At 45.4% G+C, this 21,610-nt stretch overlaps 1 protein-coding gene across 1 annotated transcript in view; it reads left to right on the top strand.

The window, feature by feature from the left end:
• The window catches only part of LOC121554074 (growth factor receptor-bound protein 2), a 40,299-nt gene extending 21,770 nt beyond the window's left edge, over positions 1–18,529 (top strand). The window contains exons 2-5 of the mRNA XM_041867526.2: positions 5,543–5,640; positions 9,910–10,032; positions 11,051–11,219; positions 15,247–18,529. Of these exons, the coding sequence (XP_041723460.1) occupies positions 5,543–5,640; positions 9,910–10,032; positions 11,051–11,219; positions 15,247–15,432 (576 nt within the window). The 3' untranslated portion in view covers positions 15,433–18,529. The remainder of the gene's footprint in view (positions 1–5,542; positions 5,641–9,909; positions 10,033–11,050; positions 11,220–15,246) is intronic.
• The last annotated feature ends 3,081 nt before the right edge of the window (positions 18,530–21,610 follow it).

The following is a 21,610-nucleotide window of genomic DNA, read 5'->3' as shown; positions in this document are numbered from 1 at the left end:
CCAAACTATAGGAGGACAGCTCAACCGAGCAAATAGTCAAAACATCCAGCAACAAAAGCACCGACAGTGAAAACAATCACACACAAACACTAACACAAACCTAAGGAGAACTTAGGACACTAATTGTTTCAACGAAAAACAGGTGTGACAACAATTATTAGACAAAAGCAAACGAATATAGAAACATGCAACGGTGGCAGCTAGTATTCCGAGACAAACGCCGGGTTTGCCTGAGCAAGTGAAGAGGCAGCCTCGCCGAACTGCGGACAGTACTTCTTGACGCCAGCGGGTTTCGTACGGCGCTGACACCCGCCTCGGGACGCCATTTCAGGGAGGACGCGAGTAGATGCGCCTGGTGCCCACGATGGAATTCAGAGAGACGAACCAAAATGTCCCTCCTTGGCACTCCAATGACCGCCCTCCGGCCGCACTCTCCCACTCCACTAGATATTGGAGACCCCCCATCCGACGCCTCGAATCCAAGATGGACCGCACGGAGTACGCCGGTGCCCTTCGATGTCCAATGGGGGCTGAGGAGCCTCCGTGATCTCATTTTCTTGGAGTGGCTAGCACACCGGCCTTGAGAAGAGACACATGGAACGAGGGGTTAATACTTTTATATTCAACAGGTAGTTGTAATTTGTAACACACCTCGTTTCAACCTTCTTCTCATGACTTTAAATGGTCTCTACAAACCGCCGGGCCGCGACTCAGTTTCCGACAGGTGGGGCGTGAGGCAGGTTTCTGTAAGAGCCAGACTATCACCAGGTGCGTACACCGGTCCTCACTGCGGAGATCGGCGCCGCTTTATGACTCGAGGGCACGCTGCAGGTGGACGCGGTGCAGCGTCCCCCATGTTTCCCGAGCGCGCACCCACTCATCCACCGCAGGGAGCCTCGATCTGGCTCCCTGCTGCCAAGGTGCCAGAACCGGCTGGCAACCTAACACACATTGAAAAGGGGTTAGATTAGTGAAGGAATGGCGGGAATTCTGGGCATTTTCGCCCAGGGAACGATTCTTGCCCACTCCTCTGGCCGGTCCTGGCGGTGCATGTTCTAAGAAACCTACCCACATCCTGGTTCACACGCTCCACCTGCCCATTACTTCGGTGGTAACCCGAGGTGAGGCTCACCGAGACCCTCGCCACGTGCTTTCCAGACTTCTGGAGGTAAATTGGGGACCTCGATCAGACAATATCTCGGTACTTCGTAGTGCCGGAACACATGGGTGAATATGTCAGCGTGTTTGCAGGCAGTAGGAAGCCTGGCATGGGAGCAAACGACAGGAAGCCTTAGAGAAACCGGTCCACAACGATCAGTATAGTGGTATTCCGTGTGAAGGAGGAAGGTCAGTTAGAAATCCACCGAGAGGTGAGACCATGGTCGTTGGGGAACGGGCAGGGTGAAAAAACTTACCCTGTGGCAGATGTCCAGGCGCCTTACACTGGGCGCACACTCGAGCAGGAGGAAACATAAACCCTCACATCCTCAAGCAACGTGGGCCACCAGTACTTAACACTAAGACAGTGCACTGTCCGGCCGATACCAGGGTGTCCATGAGGAGGGTGACGGTGAGCCCACAGATCAATTCGATCCTCAACTCCGAGAGCGGGAACGCATCTCTCCGACTCCTCCGGCATTGAGGTGGACCAGGGTTTTGCACAGTCGCCAGAGTTCAGCATTTGATTCTCCCACACTACCGGTGCCACTCAGACACGACTCCGGCAGTATGGGAGGCCTCCACGACCTCTCCTCCGTTTCATACCGCCGAGACAGTGCTGTGCCTGCCTTACCATTCTGTGACCCAGGGATGCACGTGATCTTGAATGTGAACCGGTCAAAACCATATTCCCACCTCGCTCTGGCGAGGGTTCAGCCTCCGCTGCCCGGATGTACCCCAGGTTACGGTGGTCCGTCAAAATGAGGAAAGGTGTTGAGCCCCTCAAGCCAGTGCCTCCACACCTTTAGGGCCTGGGTACCACGGCTAACAGCTCCTGTCTCACGCCATAGTTTCACTCCATTGACTGAGCTTCTGGAATAAAATGCACAGGGCGGAGTTTAGGTATGCCGCTGGACCGGGCGTAAAGCACGGTTCTATACCGCCTCTGACGCGTCCACCTCTACCTGAAATGGCAAAGAGGGATCCGGATGCGCCAGCACTGGGCCGAGGTAAACAGGTCCTTCAGCCTCCCAAACGCCCTGTCCGCCTCGGCAGACCACTGCAGACGCACCGGACCTTCAAAAGAGACGGATGGGAGCTGCCACCTGTCCAAAACTCCCCGGATAAACGTAGCACGCAAACCCCAAAACTGCTGCACCTCCTTTCACAGTGGTTGGTATGCATAATTACGCATCGAAGCTGACACCCGGCCCATCTCATCTTCACTCCCTGACGCAGACAACTGATACCCCAAAAAGGGAGAGACCCCACTCTGAAAAAACAGACACTTTCTCTGTTTTGACATACAGGTCGTGCTCCACCAGCCTCCGCTAACACTCTGCGCACCAGGGCCACATGCTTCGACTCGGGTAGGCGAGTACACGAAAATGTCATCTATGTACACAAACCACCCCTGCCCCTGCATGTCCCTGAAGCATTTCATCCACGAATGATTGGAAAACTGACGGAGCGTTCATCAACCCGTATGCAGGCATGACAAGATACTGTAATGGCCCGAGGTGGTACTAAAAGGCTGTCTTCCATTCATCGCCCTCCCTGATGCGCTTAATTGTTGTAACGCGCTCCTGAGATCTAATTAGTGAAGAAACGCGCCCATGCAATGACTCAGTCATGGTCGCAATCAGCGGGAGTGGGATAACTGTACTTCACCGGTGATCTGATTGAGACCACGGTATCGATGCACGGCGCAACCCACCATCCTTTTTCTTCACAAAAAGAAACTCGAGGACGCAGGGGAAGTGGGAGGTCAGTGATGTATCCTTGTCTCAGACTGCCTATGCAAGTCTCCATAGCTTTTTTCTCCTCCTGAGACAGAGGATACACATGGCTCCGTGGGAGCGCAGCTCCAAGCCTGGAGGTCTATCGCACAATCTCCCGCCTATGGGGCTGGCAAATCACGCCGCCTCTCGACTTACTAAAACGCATTGAAATAAATCCCCATACTCAGGGGAAACGCACCGCGGCACCTGGTTTGGACTCTCCACCGAGGTAGCCTCACGAACGCCCAAACATCGACTCCACACACTGAGCAGACCACTCCACTGAGCCTTTCCTGCCACTGAATAGATACAGGGTACTGGACCAGGGCATGCCCAGCACCACCGGATACGCAGGCGAAGCCGATCAGAAATAGTTGTATCAATTTCCCGATGACCCCCTGCGCACACATCCTAAGTGGCGCTGTAAATTTCCTGACGCCTCGCACTCCAACGGACGGCTATCTAGGGCATGAACGGGAAAAGGAACGCTAACAGGTAGAAGGGGAATCCCTAAGGGCTAAACTAAATTAAGCTTATCAACAAAATTCCCAGCCGCGCCTGAATCTACCAGCGCTCTTTATGCTAGGAATGAGGTGCTACCTGTGGAAAACGCACAGGTATACAAAAGTGTGCAACAGAGAGCTCTGGGGTGAGTGGGGCGCCTACTAACCTGGAAGGACTCTCAGTGCGGACCTGTCGTCTTTCTCTAGAGGCTGGTCCCAGCACTTGCCGCTGTGTGTCCTCCCAACCACAGTTGGTGCAGGAGATGGACCCTCGTATTCCGACCCCCCTCCTCTCTAGCGCCAGCGCCTACTGAGCTCCATGGGGCACGGCTCGGGAAGCGCTGGAGGGTGAAATGGACGGACCCTCGGGACGCCCGCGGTAGCTAGCAGGGGTATCCAGCCTGATGGACATGTCGACCAACTGGTCGAACGAGAGACTGGTGTCCTTACAGCCGGCTCCTCACGGACGCCCTCATTGCAGAGACTACATCGATAGTGATCGATGAGGGCCCGTCATTCAATTTCCACTGGGCCGCCAGAGGCGGAATTCCCAAGGCGAACTCCTGGGCACTCCTCCTCCGTGCCGGGAGGCCGAACAGACGCCTCGGGTCGCCTGCCTCCGGGGAGTGGTCAAACACCGCCCTGAAAGGGAGAACTCAAGGCTGTAGGTGATGGTGTTAGCGTTCATTCTCCTCCACTCTGCGCGGGCCCATTCCAACGCTTTACCGAAAAGGCAGGGAGATCAGGGCGGACACGCCTGCACGCCCGAGGGCTGGCACGGTGGCCAGGTAAAGCTCCACCTGGAGAAGGAATCCCTGACACCCGGCAAATGTGTTCCCATCGTAGGCCCTCGAGCCAGAGCCGAACTCCTCCGGGTTCCGGAGCGGGAAGAGGCTGACTTACCGATGGCGCGGCAGGGACGATGGTAGTGGAGGCCGGTCTCCCAGCCTCTGATGGTGGTGATCACCTCTGCAATGCGGACCCCATCCGGCAGGGATCTGGTCATCTAGCTGGCGACCCTGTCCTCCAGCTGCCGCTTCTGGCGCTAAGCTTCGCTCCTGCTGATTCCATTTAACGGTGTGTGATTCTGGTCATGATGTTGTAAGGGTGTGGTGGTGGAATCAGGCGCAGGACGCAGAAGTATAGTTCCAAAGACTTTAGTGAAATTCTAACCGTGCAAGTACCAAATAGGCTCCGAAGGCTTAAACTCAGCAGGGCGAAACAAAACGGGGCGCACAGACAGGTGCGACAAAATCCTCCAAACTATGGAGGGACAGCTCTACCGAGCAAATAGTCAAAACATCCAGCAACAAAGCAATGACAGTGAAAACAATCACACACACAACACTAACACAAACCTAAAGGAGAAATTTATAGGACACTAATTCACTAAATCAAAACAGTGTGTGACAACAATTAGACAAAAGCAAACGAACATAGAAACATGCAACGGTGGCAGGCTAGTATTCCTGAGACAACGAACGGCTTAATCAAGCTTGAGCAAGGAAGAGAGGCAGCCTCGGCCACAAAAACCGTGATACAATGTCCTTTGGGTGGTGGACCATTCTTGATACACACGGGAAACTGTTGAGCGTGAAAAACCCAGCAGCGTTGCAGTTCTTGACACACTCAAACCAGTGCGCCTGGCACTTACTACCATACTTAAATCTTTTGTTTTACACAATCCATGTTTCAATTGTCTCAAGGCTTAAAAATAATTATTTAACCTGTCTCCTCTCCTTCATCTATACTGATTGAAGTGGATTTAACAAATGACATCAATAAGGGATCATAGCGTTCACCTGGATTCACCTGGTCAGGTTATGTCATGGAAAGAGTAGGTGTTCCTAATGTTTGTACAGTCAGTGGATGTACATGGCAATACATGAATATAAAGGATTTGCATGATACTTCCTTAAACAATATTTGTGGTAAGCTCTTCCAATGGTTTCCACATCATTATGTTGGCTTTCATGTACCCACTCTAATGTCAGTGGGTTTTTGTAGTGTAGTCTTGTTGTCTTATGTTTGTCACGACCATGCTTAAAACCATTTGTGACTATTTGACTCAACTCTCTTCCCTCTGTTTTGTGTCTTCAGGTTTTGAATGAAGAATGCGACCAGAACTGGTACAAGGCGGAGCTGAATGGGAAGGAAGGCTTCATCCCCAAGAACTACATAGAAATGAAGGGACACCCGTAAGTATGAGCCAGCCTTAAATACCAGTTGCCTTATATGAGCCTGCCACAAGTCCACATGAAACTGGAGAGCCAAAATGGTGACGTTCACCTCCCCCAAATTACCTCATGTTTAACCTGGAGCTCAAAATTGGGGTATCAAACGTGAGGTTTTAATGTTGGAAGGTTCCAGTACTAGTTTGTCAAATGTATTGTGCTAAATATCAGATGAAAAGTAACTTCATAGACAGTTTTGCTTCCCTAGTTCCCATGGTTAGAACCATTCGGAAGACTCTTGAGCCAGAGTCTAGCTAAATCCTGTGGCTAGGATAAATGCTCCTCTGGTCTGAAGATAAGGTGGATAAAGGACTCCTCATGCTGCTGCTGTGGTCTGGAAGCTAGCCTGGAAGCGGCCCTGCTTTCTAGAGCTGATTTGTGGGTTATAGGTCTCTGAGATCCATGTGGTCGCTGGGTTGTCGGTTTGGCATCCCAGAATCCCTCATCAAGTGGCATCGTCAGTCTTGACTCCTGAGTCTGTTTCTGCTGCGTCAGACCTCCACAATCGCCCTCTGGCCCAATTTAGTCTATTTGGATATTTCTACATACTCTCCACTTAACATACAGTGCAGTCGGAAAGTAGTCAGACCCCTTGACTCTTTCCACATTTTGTTACGTTTCAGCCTGATTCTAAAATTGATGAACTTGTTTTTTTCCCTAATCAATCTACACACAATACCCCATAATGACAAAGCAAAAACAGGTTTTTAGAAATTTTTGCAAATTTTATAAAGAATAAAAAAACGGAAATATCACATTTACAAGAATTCAGACCTTTTACTCAGTAGTTTGTTGAAGCACCTTTGGCAGCGATTACAGCCTCGAGTCTTCTTGGGTATGACGCTACAAGCTTGGCACACCTGTATTTGGGGAGTTTCTCCCATTCTTCTCTGCAGATCCTCACAAGCTCTGTCAGGTTGGATGGGGAGCGTCGCTGCACAGCTATTTTCAGGTCTCTCCAGAGATGTTCGATCGGGTTCAAGTCCGGGCTCTGGCTGGGCCACTCAAGGACATTCAGAGACTTGTCCCGAAGCTACTCCTGCGTTGTCTTGGATGTGTGCTTAGGGACGTTGTCTTGTTAGAAGGTGAACCTTCGCCTCAGTCTGAGGTCCTGGGCACTTTGGAGCACTTTTTCATCAAATATCTCTCTGTACTTTGCTCTGTTCATCTTTCCCTCGATCCTGACTAGTCTCCCAGTCCCTGCCGCTGAAAATCATAATGCTTCACCACCATGCTTCACCGTAGGGATGGTGCCAGGTTTCCTGCAGACGTGACGCTTGGCATTCAGGCCAAAGAGTTCAATCTTGGTTTCATCAGACCAGAAAATATTGTTTCTCATGGTCTGAGAGTCTTTTGGCAAACTCCAAGCGGGCTGTCATGTGCCTTTAATACATTTGCAAAAATGTCTTAAAACCTGTTTTCGTTTTGTCGTTATGGGGAAGTGTGTAGATTGATGAGGGGGAAAAAATAATTTTAATACATTTTTGAATAAGGCTGTAACATAACAAAATGTGGATAAAGTGAAGGGGTCTGAATACTTTCCAAATGCACTGTAGGCCCTATTGTATCAATATGGGGCACCGTTTGTAACATGCTATATTTTGTAAAGAGCCACAGGGCTTTTGTGTAACTGTCAGATAGGAGATGGATTGTACTGTAACTGTCCTACAGAAGCTCTTTCTACATAAACTGTTCTTAAAGGTTACTAAATGGATCCTATTCTGAGGTAGCCACTAAATAGAGATGGATTGTACTTTATATTCTACAGACGCACACAGTAGCAAAGAGGGGCTTTGTCCTGAATAGCGTCAGCTGTGTGAGAACGCCTTCCCCACCATCGCCACCTGCTCTCAGGGCTGCGAGGGCTCTCACATGAAAGGCCCATTACACACTGCAACCAATCAGAGACAGAGGGCCCTATTATAGCAGTCAGGAAGAAACTGTCCATTCGCCTTAAAGTTCCTATGACTGATTGGTCAGCTGGGCCTAAATACAGGAGGGAGGGAATCACCTGCTCTATGGAGGAGCAGATGGTGGAGGAGGGTCCAGGATAGCAAGCAGGCAGATGGTGGAGGAGGGTCCAGGATAGCAAGCAGGCAGATGGTGGCGCTGGATAGGAAAAAAACAGTACTCACTTCACTATGGGGCTGGCCTTGGCCTGGTTACATCCACCATGGTTGCTGTTATCATGCTGGAAAGGATCATGTGAGGAGAAGATATCCAAGTCAGCACAGTATGGTTTGGTTCGGCTCGATGTTGTGGAAAGGGCTTTGACTCCCTTATGGAAGCCTTGTAGCCGTGGTTGTCAGTGCTACCACATCAAAGAGCAGCACTCGACCACAAAGCAGGAAGGACCAGGATAATAGGAGGATATCCACATTATCTCTCTACCCACAGTGTTACTGTTACCTCAGGGTGTTACCTCAGGGAGATCAGAGCACTGTGGATGAGGGGGTTGGACTTCTGTCATCCCTAAGCCTGTTTGTGTGTGAACACCAGGCACAAAGAATAGCATTGCTAAATGCTAAAGGCTTGTGGGTTGAAACCTATATGGGTCTGAAACCGATGGCTTAGAGATGCTAGTGTTACCTAACAGGTCAATATGTGTATACACATGTAATAAACGGATAACTTGTTCTACTCATATCTGCCATCTTTATATGACTATCGGCTTGTGACACTGTTTGAGGACTCTGCCCCGATGGTGATACTGGATGGGAGACCTGGCTGAATTATCATTCCCTTATGAGGAACAGCTGGAGTTGATCAGGTCTTGTCATGTTGTCTGAGTTCACAAACGAACAAGCTAAGAGGCTTAGAGCTAGCGTTCACCTGCACTGCCATGCCCTAGTGCAGATGCTATGGCTATTGCCTAACGCTTTGAACACACCGACTGCATCATTGCGTTTTGGTACACCACTAGTACATTCATTTCCAATGGAACGCTGCGTTTGCCTTGCAGCATTGTGTTGCAGAGGCAGTTGCAGTGCGTTCTGTGTTGTGCATACGTTGGATTTATCGAACGTATGCGTCAAACTGAATGCATAAACGGGTTGACAGAAATGGTAGCAGAAGGTGAATGTTGAAGTTTTGTTGCACACATATCTAGATGATGCTGCTGCATACTATTTTGCGCAATGACGCAGTCAGTGTGTTCAAAGCGTAAGTCAAGGGTATGCTATCGCTCAGATAAGCTACAGTATATGGTAATGCTAAGCTATATTGCTAAATTAAGCTATATAGATAAAGCTCAGCGTGTGTATGCTTTCACTGGAGATAGAGGAGGCAAACATTGTGTGTTGCAACACCTTTGTTGGCACATTGTGACATAACACCTTTATCTGGACAGTAAAATTCCACACCTGACTAGTCACAGAAGGAAAGGGAGGTCCCATACACCACCACACAATGTACACGCGTGCGCAAACACACACACACACACACACACACACACACACACACACACACACACACACCTCTGTATGGAGTATCTGTGGGGGTTGGTGACTGACCGCTGGTATTGGGCACCAGTCAGAGCCAGAGGAGTAGGTAGCAGGTGCGTTTGGCATGGCACCACACAGAGTTGTCATTGTCTTGACCCAAGGCTCCACCAGCTCTTTTATCAGACCAGGAACCTCCCTGTAATTACAACCTACTAGGACAAATGCAAAGAGACAAATTAAATGGCCCACCGGTACTCACTTACTGCATTGATTTCATTCTATTTGGCATGCAAAATAGATGTGATATTATGATTTTGATATAATTGTTTAGTAGTGTTATTGGTCGCTATGCACTTCCCCAACAGACACAACAACCACTACAACGGTCAATAACAGGGGTCAGGTTTGAGGTCAAGCTCTGCTTAAGGCCATGTTCCTATGACATTGAGTCATACCAATGACCCTACGCTTTGAGGTTACTCAAAGGTCAACGCTAACTAGAGACCTGTCACAACCACACCACAATCAAATTCTGGTAAGTGCTGCTTTTCCTACAAATTAAGAAGAAGAAAAAACACCCAGTGTGGTAGAGCTGGTTGAAACAATGTCATTACAATCAAATGACAACCATGTAATAACCTTATTTCAACCAGTTTTGCCCGCAGGGTGTATTTTCTTCTTAATTTGCAGTTAAACAGCACTTATCACTGTTACTTGCAACTTGTTTTTATATTATTTTGAATGAGTTATTAGTGGTTTGTAATGATTTGTTGTTGTTGTTGTGTCCCAGGTGGTTCTATGGTAAGATCCCCCGGGCGAAGGCAGAGGAGATGCTGAACAAACAGAGGCACGATGGGGCCTTCCTCATCCGAGAGTCAGAGAGCGCACCGGGAGACTTCTCACTCTCTGTCAAGTATGTCACACGCACACACTCAGTTCAATCATTGTATCACTGATCGACCCATCATATCCATTTTCCCTTTTTATTACATACATTTCTCTCCAATATCAGTCCTCTGTTTAAATCATTGTTCCAACTCTGTGCTAAGTGCTTGCTTTCTCATGCACAGCTCCCATCTTGGTTTGCCAGGGTGGCGTCTAGCCAGCTTGACCTGGGAAGTACTGACTGTTCTAAGTCTAGCAGTGTCTGGCCACCCTGTTCCCACTCTAGTCTTTATGGAAAGTCGCTGTGCAGATCCACAGATCCATATCAAGTTAATTGGCTGTGTCATCTCTGACTCACCTGGGGCTAACCAACAGTCATCCGCTACTACAGCACTTTGGTCTCTGTCAGATAGCTCCGGTGTGGGCACTGCTGCCTGTTATCAAAGCTTTGCAAGCTGTCACTTTCCCTAGTCCCAGGCTCTCTGTCTCTCTGTGTGTGTGTGTGTGTGTGTGTGTGTGTCGCTACTGCTACAATTGCGTTGTCCTAGTGTCACAGCTGTGTACCAAACAACCATCCCTGTCTAATGCATTTGTAATGCAATCTAATGAAGTAGGCTATACAAGTGTGTCTTCTGCGTTGTATTTCTCTAAAAATCCCAAACTCATGTTATCATGCGGGGAGAAAGAAACTGGGCCAACTGGGCTTAAATCATTAATGGAAGCGCTGACACAGATGGTTATGAAACTAGTGCACACAAAAAACAGGCCGCCTTCTCTTCCACGTCATGTAGATTTAACAGTGTTTTCACTGCTGTCCCCAGATGGTTACCATGGTAAATGTCATCACTCACTTTCTGTTTATTCTATCCTTCTCTCCCTCTTCTTCTTCTTCTTTCCTCCTCCTCCTCCTCCTCCTCCTCTTCCTCCTCCTCCGCCACAGGTTTGGTAATCACAGATCTGGAATGGTTGGATTGATAGAAGTAGTAGGGTGGTCACCTTGTTTAAAGTGAACCAATCACTTATAGATCTATGCTTCTTCTCCCCAGGTTTGGTAATGACGTGCAGCACTTCAAGGTCCTGCGTGACGGGGCTGGGAAGTACTTCCTGTGGGTGGTCAAGTTCAACTCTCTCAACTCCCTGGTGGACTACCACCGTTCCACCTCTGTGTCCCGCAACCAGCCCATCTTCCTCAGAGACATCGAGCAGGTCCCACAGGTGAGGAGGGAGGGACACACACACAGGGAGGGACACACACACACACAGGGACACACACACACACACAGGGACAAACACACACACACACAGGAACACACACAGGGACACACAGGGACACACACCCAGGGACACACACCCAGGGACACAGAGGGACACGCACAAACACAGAGGGACACACACACACACACACACACACACAGAGGGACACACACACACACACAGAGACACACACACAGAGGGACACACACACAGAGGGACACACACACAGGGGGACACAGAGGGACACACACACAGGGGACACACACACACAGAGGGACACACACACACAGACGGACACACACACATAGGGACACACACGCACACACACAAATACATGTACAGTGCCTTCAGAAAGTATTCACACCCATTGACTTATTCCACATTTTGTTGTGTTACAGCCTGAATTAAAAATGTATTACATTTATTTTTTTCCTCACCCATCTACACACAATACCCCATAATGACAAAACAAAAACATGTTTTTAGAAATGTTTGCAAATGTATTCAAAATGAAATACAGAAATATCTCATGTAAATACAGTACCAGTCAAAAGGTTGGACACTTACTCATTCAAGGGTTTTTCTTTATTTTGTACAATTTTTACATTGTAGAATAACAGTGAAGACTTCAAAACTATGAAATAACACATATGGAATCATGTAGTAACGAAAAAAGTGTTAAACAAATCAAAATATATTTTATATTTGAGATTCTTAAAATAGCCACCCTTTGCCTTGATGACAGCTTTGCACACTCTTGAAAAGAAAAACCTTTGAATGAGTAGGTGTGTCCAAACTTTTGACTGGTATTGTACGTATTCACACCCCTGAGTCAATACTTTGTAGAATCACCTTTTGGGAACGATTACAGCTGTGAGTCTTTCTGGGTAAGTCTCTAAGAGCTTTCCACACCTGGACTGTGCAACATTTACCCATTATTCTTTTCAAAATCCTTCAAGCTCTGTCAAATTGGTGGTTGATCATTGCTAGACAACCATTTTCAGGTCTTGCCATAGATTTTCCAAGTAGATTTAAGTCAACTGTAACTCGGCCACTCAGGAACATTCACTGTCTTCTTGGTAAGCAACTAGTGTATATTTGTTCAGTTTTTTTTGCTGAAAGGTGAATTCCTCTCCCAGTGTCTGGTGGAAAGCAGACTGAACCAGGTTTATCTCTAATATTTTGCCTGTTCTTAGCTCCATTGAGTTAATTTTTTATCCTGAAAAACTCCCCAGTCCTTAACGATAACAAGCATATCCATAACATGACGCAGCCACCACTATGCTTGAAAATATGGAGAGTGGTACTCAGTAATGTGTTGTATTGGATTTGCCCGAAACATAACACTTTGTATTCAGGACAAAAAGTTAATTTCTTTGCCACCTTTTCTTTGCAGTATTTAGTACCTTGTTGCAAACAGGATACATGTTTTGGAATTTTTAAAAATCTATACAGGCTTCCTTCTTTTCACTCTGTCAATTAGGTTAGTATTGTGGAGTAACTACAATGTTGTTGATCCATCCTCAGTTTTCTGCTATCAGAACCATTAAAGTCTAACTGTTTTAAAGTCACCATTGGCCTCATGGTGAAATTCCTGAGCGGTTTCCTTCCTCTCCGGCAACTGAGTTAGGAAGGATGCCTGTATCTTTGTAGTGACTGGTACACCATCCAAAGTGTAAAAAAAAACTTCACCGTGCTCAAAGGGATATTCAATGTCTGCTTTTATTTAATTTTCTACCCATCTACCAATAGATACCCTTTGCGAGGCATTGGAAAACCTCCCTGGTCTCTGTGGTTGAATCTGTTTGAAATTCACCACTCGACTCAGGGACCTTACAATTATCTGTATGTGTGGGGTACAGAGATGAGGTAGTCATTAAAAAAAAAACTATTATTGCACCCAGAGTGAGTACATTCAACTTATTATGTGACTTCTTAAGCACATTTGTACTCCTGAACTTATTTAGGCTTGCCATAACAAAGGGGTTGAATACTTATTCACTCAAGACATTTCAGCTTTTCATTTATTTAATGAATTTGTTAAAATTTCGAAAACATAATTCCACTTTGACATTATGGAGTATTGTGTCTGTGTGTAGGCCAAGGACAAAGAAAACATATCAATTTAATCAATTTAAAATTCAGACTGTAACACAACAAAATGTGGAAAAAGTTGAGGGGTGTGATTACTTGTTCTGAAGGCACTGTATGTATACACAGCGCTGCACATCATACGGAATACCAGGGAAATCCTCATCTCCGACAATCATTTAATGAGATTGCATCACGTAATCTCATCTAAGCAATCATGCAAAAACACAGCTTAGCCGATTATCAGTCAACGACAGTTCACTAAGCAATTTTGCAGACAAATACACTACTGTTCACTTAGAAATGTCCCTGTTTTTGAAAGAAAAGCTATTTTTTTGGCCATTAAAATAACATCAAATTGATCAGAAATACAGTGTAGACATTGTTAATGTTGTAAATGGCTATTGTAGCTGGAAACGGCTGATTTTTAATGGAATATCTACATAGGCGTACAGAGGCCCATTATCAGCAACCATCAGTCCTGTGTTCCAATGGCACGTTGTGTTTGCTAATCCAAGTTTATCATTTTAAAAGGCTAATTGAAAACCCTTTTGCAATTATGTTAGCACAGCTGAAAACTGTTGTGCTGATTAAATAAGCAATAAAACTGGCCTTCTTGAGACTAGTTGAGTATCTGGAGCATCAGCAATTGTGGGTTCGATTACAGGCTCAAAATGTCCAGAAACAAATAACTTTCTTCTGTAACTCGTCAGTCTATTCTTGTTCTGAGAAATGAAGGCTATTCTATGCGAGAAATTGCCAAGAAACTGAAGATCTCGTACAACGCTGTGTACTACTCCCTTCAGTGAACAGCGCAAACTGGCTCTAACCAGAATAAAAAGAGGAGTGGGAGGCCCCGGTGCACAACTGAGCAAGAGGACAAATACATTGAGAGTGTCTAGTTTGAGAAACAGACGCCCCACAGGTCCTCAACTGGCAGCTTCATTAAATAGTACCCGCAAAACACCAGTCTCAACGTCAACAGTGAAGAGGCGACTCCGGGATGCTGACCTTCTAGGCAGAGTTGCAAAGAAAAAGCCATATCTCAGACTGGCCAATAAAAAGAAAAGATTAAGATAGGCAAAAGAACACAGACACTGGACAGATGAAGACTGGAAAAAAGTGTTATGGACAGACGAATCGAGGTTTGAGGTGTTCGGAATCACAAAGAAAAACATTTTTGAGACACAGACCAAATGAAAAGATGCTGGAGGAGTGCTTGATGCCATCTGTCAAGCATGGTGGAGGCAATGTGATGGTCTGGGGGTGCTTTGGTGGTGGTAAAGTGGGAGATTTGTACAGGGTAGAAGTGGAAGGGTATCAGTCCATTTTGCAATGCCATGCCATACCCTGTGGACGGCACTTGATTGGAGCCAATTTCCTCCTACAACAGGACAATGACCCAAAGCACAGCTCCAAACTATGCAAGAACTATTTAGGGAAGAACCAGTCAGCTGGGGTTCTGTCTATAATGGAGTGGCCAGCACTGTCACCGGATCTCAACCCTATTCAGCTGTTGTGGGAGCAGCTTGACCGTATGGTACGTAAGAAGTGCCCATCAAGCCAATCCAACTTGTGGGAGGTGCTTCAGGAAGCATGGGGTGAAATCTCTTCAGATTACCTCAACAAATTGACAACTAGAATGCCAAAGGTCTGCAAGGCTGTAATTGCTGCAAATGGAAGATTCTTTGACGAAAGCAAAGTTTGAAGGACACAATTATTATTTCAATTAAAAATCATTATTTCTAACCTTGTCAATGACTGCATTTGATATATTTCCTATTCCAACTCATTTCATGTATGTTTTCATGGAAAACAAGGACATTTCTAAGTGACCTGCCCGACTACACACGCCACATATTCTAACCAATGTGTTTCTCCTCTCTTGTCTCTCCAGCATTCAACGTATGTGCAGGCGCTGTTCGACTTCGACCCTCAGGAGGATGGCGAGCTGGGCTTCCGACGCGGCGACTTCATCCAGGTCCTGGACAACTCCGACCCCAACTGGTGGAAAGGGGCGTGCCACGGCCAGACGGGCATGTTCCCGCGCAACTACGTCACGCCCGTCAACCAAAACATGTGATTACGTCACGCCCGTCAACCAAAACATTTGATTGGCTAAGTGAATAATGACATGGTCCCCCATTGGCCCATTTACACCCCCTCAGGACTTTCTGAGGGACTCTTCAGAAACACAGACCTAAATGAGGAATGGAGGAATGGGAAGAGGAGCATAAACCCTGCAAAGACACAGAGAGAGAGAGAGAGAGAGAGAGGGGCAGATTTCATTACTTAGACTCTACAGTTGACTCTGTGGATTCTTTGATGCAATGAGGGAGACGCACGGAACAGAGAAGCATTGCAAAGGAACACAAGGGATATAGCTAGACTCCGGCAACGGCCTCCCTGCCTATACGTTCTTTGTTTTCTTTCTTTTATGCATGACATCACCACCCTATGTTTCAGTCTATTAGACAAAGACAATGAAAAAGATGTCAGAGACCAAAGACTCTAGTCTAGTGTGTTATTGATATCAACCCAGCTTTGGGCTCTCAGAGAAGGACCATGGACTGGAGAGAAATTCTATTGTTTTCGATGTGTATGTATATCTATAAATATTTGTAGTTTGAGCCTGTTTTAGTGTGTGTTTTTTTCATTCATTTACTTGATTTCTTCTCTATTTGTAGGCCTAAATATTGTCACATTCATTTGGTACCAAATGGAAGGAAACAGACCGAAACAGGGAGGAACTATCTGAACTGAATAAGAAACACTTGTTTTTTGTTTTCCGTAGCAAAACGTTTTGCTACGTTTTGAAACTGTGCACTAATGAATATGACCCAGATCATGCACAGAGGCTCTGAGACAAGAAGCTAAATGGTTTTCATGTGATCGGGAGTTATTCAATACGCTCAAGACAGGAATAATATTTCAACCATATTTAAGGTGGAAATCTAATTTGGAAAATGTCCGGATTTCTACTTTGTTCTGGTGTGAAAGCGGAAGCTCGGCTATCAGCTGGAACAAATTGTCATTTCTTTTTAACCCGTTTAGACATTTAGGGGCTTTCTGCATTCTTAAATGTAGCCATCTTTCTCAATAAAATCAGAGACAATGGTATAGAGTTTTATGTCCACCCGCAAACAATAGACTTAACTGATGATGGGGCTGATTCAATGTGACCTAAACGTAGCTAAATCATCTTGTAAGGGTTCTGTATGGAGATTGCTAGTGAAACGGCAGTATCCTTATAATCATCAGTTCTATGAAAGAAGGGATTGAATAGTGTACAGATGAGAGCGCTACAGTCACTGATTTCACCCTGCGTCTGTTGAAGTTGGATTGTGCCTTTTCCATCTCTAGTGTTTTCTGTCTCTCCAGGTTGACCAATGAGCGGTTTTAAGCGGCAGATCGCAGAGATATGGGGACCAATGAAATGTCTCCATTTTCCACACATGCCTGCCATTGGTTAGGGGCTACCTTATGGAATCCCCAGTCTGTATCTCTGATTATGGAACGTATCAAAAGGGCTTTTGGAATTCTATGACATTAGATGCAATGACATTCTCTGTCGATTTGTTTGTGTCGAAAGGGGGACATTTGTGACAGCGGGTGAAAAGAAGTCACAGAAAATATAGTTTTAGCATTTCCTGAAAGAGGGGACATGAATTGTCATGAAGACCAATATAAGTGCTTGATCTGGGCAACATCTTAACTATTTATCCTTCAGTCAGTGTCTGCTTGTGACGGAGGCAGAATGGAATCCTCCATCTTGATAAAGAGATTAAAGGACCAACGATGCTGACTCTACATCAGGACGACAAGCGCAACGGGTGGGTCATTGACCTCTATTGAACTCTGTGTCCACAACTCTCTACTTTGGACCTTTTGAGAATCTTGAAGAGGACCTCAAATGCAAGAAATTCCATCTTATCTCTCCTTCACTCTGCTTGTTATTCCCCATCTACACTTATGCTTTTGGTTTCTTACATTTTAGTCATTTGAAGTGAAATGGTTGAAATACACGAAGAGGCAGGTCTGAAGGGAATATGCAGGGAGTGGACCATGCAAGTTTTTCAATGTTATTTCTAGCCTGCAATGAACTGCAATGAGCCAATCCAATGAACTGATACTCCGATTGACTTGCAGGTGTTTGAGAATGCAAGGGCAGGGGAGACCTTGCTTATGTGGATCCGGTATGAACTGTAGCCTGCTATGTGTCATCTTGCTGTTGTTGCAAAGCCCCCCCCCCCATTCAAAGTTCAGTATGTCACACTATGTCAAAAAAAGCACGAAAATGTGACGTGTGTATGTATTGTCTGTACGAGACTTGTGTATATACTTCAGGTGTGTCTCAATTCTCAGCCAATCATATGACATGTATGACCCTGAAATTTTCCTGCCCATCTGATCTGGAGTATTTCCTAGTCATGTCACGTGTTCAAGAAAAATTCCTGGCCCTTGACTTTATGTGATTGCAGAGGTCAATGTTTCTGCAGGTTTAGAGTTGAGACTGGTACCCTACTGGTTGACTCTTTGCCTGGTTAAACCAGATTGAACGCTGCATTCAGTCTTCTACCAGACTGTAGATTTAGCTGCTCTCAAGGGGCTGATAAATAGGACCCAGTCCAAAATTTTGATGTCTAATTACGCTGTCTCTAGGTTCCTGGACAGCCTTGCACTCTCCCATTGTCAATATTTACTCTCTCCTCGGTCAGTCAGTCATTCATTACAGTGCGAAGGTCGCCAGCAAGTGAACCATTCATTAAGCCTAGTTAAATAATACGTAACGCTGCACTCAGCACTCACTATTGATTCACTTCAGTGACAATAGTCTCCAGTCTGGTTTAACCAGTCTACAGGTATCATTCTATGGTTTATTTCCTCGTTCACTCAATTGCAGCCGTCTGACTCGTATTATTCCAGAGTGGTATCAGACAGTGGTTGACACCTAAGATGATGTGATTGTTTACATTATGCTGGAAAGTCTTTGTATGTATATCTATCTGACATGGTTGCTTTACGATGTCATTTCACGATGTGTGTGTATTTGGAGAAGAAAAAAAACATTTAATTTTTCAAACGGGAGGATGATGATCACCCCTGATGTCTGTCACAGCATTTGATTTCCTTTGATCGTAGATAGACAGAATAATAAAACAATCACTATGGAAAAGCTACTGTTGTGACCTTGGTTACTTCCTGTTGTCGCGGGTACTGTATGTTTCAGATTAGAACAATCAAATGTTTTTTGGAGGAAGTTCTACGCATAGAAATTAGAACATTATGGGCCAGTACCCCAGACACAGATTAAGCCTAGTCATTAAATTCTAAACGCTTTCAATGTAGATTCTCCATTGAGAATGCTTTTTTAGTCCAAGACTTCATTTGGGAAACTGGCCCTGTATCTCTATGGTTACTCCTCTAACTATTTCACCACTGTAGCACAACAGAGAGAGTTCCTACACAGAGCATGGAGGCACAATGTAGCAGATTGGGCCCTTATCAAGGGTCATGCTTGGGTTACACTCAACACTGCACACTGACACAATGTTTCAAAAGAGAAAGATGCTGATTAACTGGGTGACATAAGTAGTCAGATAATATGCCCAAGTCCTGATCTAAGGTCAGTTTGACATGTACCCACTAATGGTTACTATTAGAAACAGGGTATGTTAAGTCTTATCCTAGATCTGTGCTCACAGCCCAGACAGTCTCAAGAGTAAGATTGCTGATATAGGATCAGTTTAGCCTTTTAGATAATTAATATGATTATATGGACAGTGGGGGGACCTGATCCTAGATCAGCACTCCAACGCTGAGACGCTTTATAAATACAGGCCCATAGGCTCCCTCTACCCAGTAGCGTTGAGTGGATAAAATCACTGGGGAAGTCAAGCCAAGAAAAAACAATAGCCGTATTAAACATTTCTTAAACATTTTTCGTATTAAACCAATGTGTTGTGATAATTGCGTTGTTTGCTCTATAACCTCTTAGTTCATATACCTTGCGACCGTGATATATAGGCCTAAGGCCGAGACAATAAGAAGACAAAGTGGCAGAATAAATTCAACCACACCTTTGTTTCATCACAAAACCGGAGAGCAAGATCTGTCTGGTGAAGTCCACAAAACATATCGCATGTAACAAACAGTTACATGACCTACAGCATGGTCAAGCAAGGTAAGGTTTCCGACATTTTCGAACTACTAAACAACTATTGATTTAGAACCACAGAGAGTTACCGCATGTCGCAAAGAAAACAGGAGCTGCCTCCACTATTCCATCACCATTTCAACTGCAACATTTCAACATAATCTAATCACCTCTGCTTAGTCTAATACAGTGACAACTAAAATATACCCAAAACCATTTAGTCCAATCAACGTAAGCTAAATATGATGTGGCTGTCCATGGTACTGATTTCTGTGCGTGCGTGTGTGTGTGCGTGCAAGTATGAAAAAACGTTGACTCACCCTACTTGTAGAGAAACACCAATACCATCCTCCTCTTTCATGTTGCCTAAACGGTCTATGACTCTGTCATACAGTACACGCTTTTAGCTTTTGTTGTTCTAGGCTACCTGGCTAAAATGCCTGCTCGCTAGCCTAACTTCCTTTCATGGGCAACGATGCACCAGGCCAGCTAGTTAACATTAGCATACTACATACATCTAGTTACATGTTGAACTTCCATTCTCTCAGGCCACGGGCACAATGTATTAATTTATGGTTGGATCAGAATCGCCATTATAATCATTGGCCAGTACAGAGAAGTAAAACCACAAGTCCAAATCCCTACCGCCATCAATGGCTAATTTAGGAAAGGGCCGATTTTAGCTCGCTAGCTAGTCACCGGAGGACAATGACACGAGATGCAAAAATTATTTTCTGTCAATGACATTTGGCTTCTGATGTGATTGGTCTGAAGCCAAATCCGAACTGGCTTCCCTTGACACTTTCTTTTGGTGCACCAGGACCTTTCACAGCTGAGCTCGCTCAGTTTAGCTCAACACTGATTGGCTATTATTCTTTAATTTTTTTATCAAGGGAGGCCAAATGCTCGCTGGGTTCCCTTGCATTCAATGCTACGGGCGGCAACAATTTCATACTTTTTTGACCAGACAGTATCAGATTGATACGCTACACATACTGAGACAGAGGTGTGCTGTTTCATTCGCTCGGATGCTTTCTCCGGTGAGATACATTCAGCCTCTTGCAAATTGAAGGACATTTATGAAACACAGAGAGACAAAATAAACATTATTTTGTGTTTTTTTCTTAGTCCATTTTTTGTGGAAGCCTGGCTTCCCTTGGCATCAATGAATACACACCACTGCATCTACCTGGAGTGTATGTAATAGAGATTGTCTCTCTCTGGGTTGGGAGGGGTTGTCTCATGGCCATCCTGCTGTCAGTCATATGTATGACTCATCTCCAGATCAAAGTGAGTGTGTGGGGTAGAGGAGCCACTTCTCCCTGACATGAACTTCCTGGCTGAAACACATGCAAAAACCCATACACTGCCTCACACTGGCGTCTTTGTACCCCAGCCTGATCTAATCTAATCTGAGGTTTTGATCTGAGTCTGTTACAGACTGTGCTGTTCTTTCACACATTGGCACTCCCCTCAGAGTGTTCATAGGGAGAAGGTTACTCACCTAAACAGAAGATAAGTGAATGTTGAAGAAGAGGGGAACTGGTGTATCCCGATGCTCTAGAAGTCAACTATAGTGTAAAGGTGACATGCTGTCTATCTATGATGTACATGCATTTGCATATTGGTACTCATACCATATTTGCATAATGAATGACCCAATGGCCCTATCTAGAGTTTTGCTCTTGTGAGGCTTTGGTCCTCTGGTTCTTTCCAGTAAGGCCGGCAGGTGGTCATATATTATATACTGTGCTATTAGCGCCATCTGTTGGCAATACAACATAATTACAGTACAAAAACAACGGAACACAGCGACTACAGGAAAAGTTTAACTGGTAACTAATTAAGTGAAACCTATTCTAAAAACTGTACAAAGATAACAATATATTATAATCTGGTGTATTTGTGCGCCAAAAAAAAGACACTACACCCTATCTCGTGAGAGGACACTCCACTTGTGCAATGCTCACCAGCATCAATCGGCAGGTATCCATTGACCCATAGCAGCAGGAAGTATGGGTGCAGAGGGTGCTGCAGCACCCCCTGAAAAATCATAATAAAAAATATATATACATATATTTTGCAAAAAATATTTTTTCACAAA

The sequence above is a fragment of the Coregonus clupeaformis genome, unplaced genomic scaffold, assembly GCF_020615455.1.
Source record: "Coregonus clupeaformis isolate EN_2021a unplaced genomic scaffold, ASM2061545v1 scaf2076, whole genome shotgun sequence".
Taxonomy (NCBI): Eukaryota; Metazoa; Chordata; class Actinopteri; order Salmoniformes; family Salmonidae; genus Coregonus; species Coregonus clupeaformis.
The sequence above is the reverse complement of the archived record's forward strand: the minus strand, read 5'-3'. Positions and strand labels throughout refer to the sequence as shown.